Source organism: Diaphorina citri, unplaced genomic scaffold (genome assembly GCF_000475195.1).
Source record: "Diaphorina citri unplaced genomic scaffold, Diaci psyllid genome assembly version 1.1 scaffold133465, whole genome shotgun sequence".
Lineage (NCBI taxonomy): Eukaryota > Metazoa > Arthropoda > Insecta > Hemiptera > Psyllidae > Diaphorina > Diaphorina citri.
The window spans coordinates 1-1146 of record NW_007510394.1 but is presented as its reverse complement, the minus strand read 5'-3'; the positions used below and the strand labels follow the sequence as shown (position 1 = coordinate 1146).

The following is a 1146-nucleotide window of genomic DNA, read 5'->3' as shown; positions in this document are numbered from 1 at the left end:
CCACGGGGGGGTTTTTTTTTTTTTTTTTTTTTAGAATTGGTTTTATTTTTGAATAAGACAGAACATAATAACAAAAACAAAGGAAAGGATTGGGGAGAAAAAAAAATGGAATTAAAACAAAATATGTACAATTTTATTGTACACCCTAGTTCACAGGTATACCTAGGTATCATGGAATAGTCATGGAATTTCATTCTGGGGAAAGCGTATAAACCCTGATAGAATTCTATACGAAAAAAACTCTATTATAAATTACCATGGTTCTTGTTTATAACTTTTAAAACCCAAATTTTATTATCCATTCGACAATTTTTCACTAGGTAGTGGACCTAAGTCGCGAAATGTCAAGTAATGTTTTTACTATTTTCAGGCGATAGTCCTCTTGTTACATCCAACGTCCCAGCTCTCTTCTTCCACCAAATGAAAACATCCATTGACTGGGCATACGAAACTGAGAAGCAGCCTGGTGTATGTGAAGGACTTCAGAATGGTGTGTGTAATGTTCCCAGAGGTAAAGCTCTAGGAGGATCAAGTAACATGAATGCCATGATGTACTTAGTAGGAAATCCTAATGACTACAACTCTTGGGGAAACAGTGACTGGAACTTCAAGAATGTAGAGAAATATTTCCACAAATCTTTCGACGATTTCTATTATGCTGGTTATGCATGCGAGCCCTCTCTATTTAACAAGACTATGATTACAGAACTCATGGACAATGCAGGCAAGGAATTGAATTTGCATAAATTGAAACATAAGAATAGGAATATAACTCCAAACAAAGTTGGTATTGTTCACATTAAAACCAACATCAAAAATGGCGAACGTCTGAATGTTGCGAAAGCATTTTTGGCGCCGATCAAAGATAGACCAAACTTGTTTGTCATGAAAAATACTTTGGTGACTAAGATCTTACTAGAGAACAAGAAAGCTACAGGAGTCCAAGTTTACAAGGATGATAAATATTACACCATCAAGTTTAGCAAAGAGCTCATCATATCTGCAGGTGCTGTCAACACACCTCAACTATTATTCCAAAGTGGCATTGGAGACGAGGAATTACTAAAGAAAGAGAATATTGATGTCAAAATGAATTTACCAAGTGTTGGGAAATATCTGTATGATCATCCCTTGTTTGTTGTTCCT

The 1146-nt window shown here is 35.5% G+C and overlaps 1 protein-coding gene across 1 annotated transcript; it reads left to right on the top strand.

Moving 5' to 3' along the window:
• Positions 1–258: 258 nt before the first annotated feature.
• Positions 259–1140, top strand: LOC103524167 (glucose dehydrogenase [FAD, quinone]-like; the record flags this gene model as incomplete). Its single annotated transcript, XM_008489170.3, has 1 exon — positions 259–1140. A coding segment is annotated over exon 1 (789 nt), but the record flags the coding sequence as incomplete, so codon positions are not given.
• Positions 1141–1146: the final 6 nt, after the last annotated feature.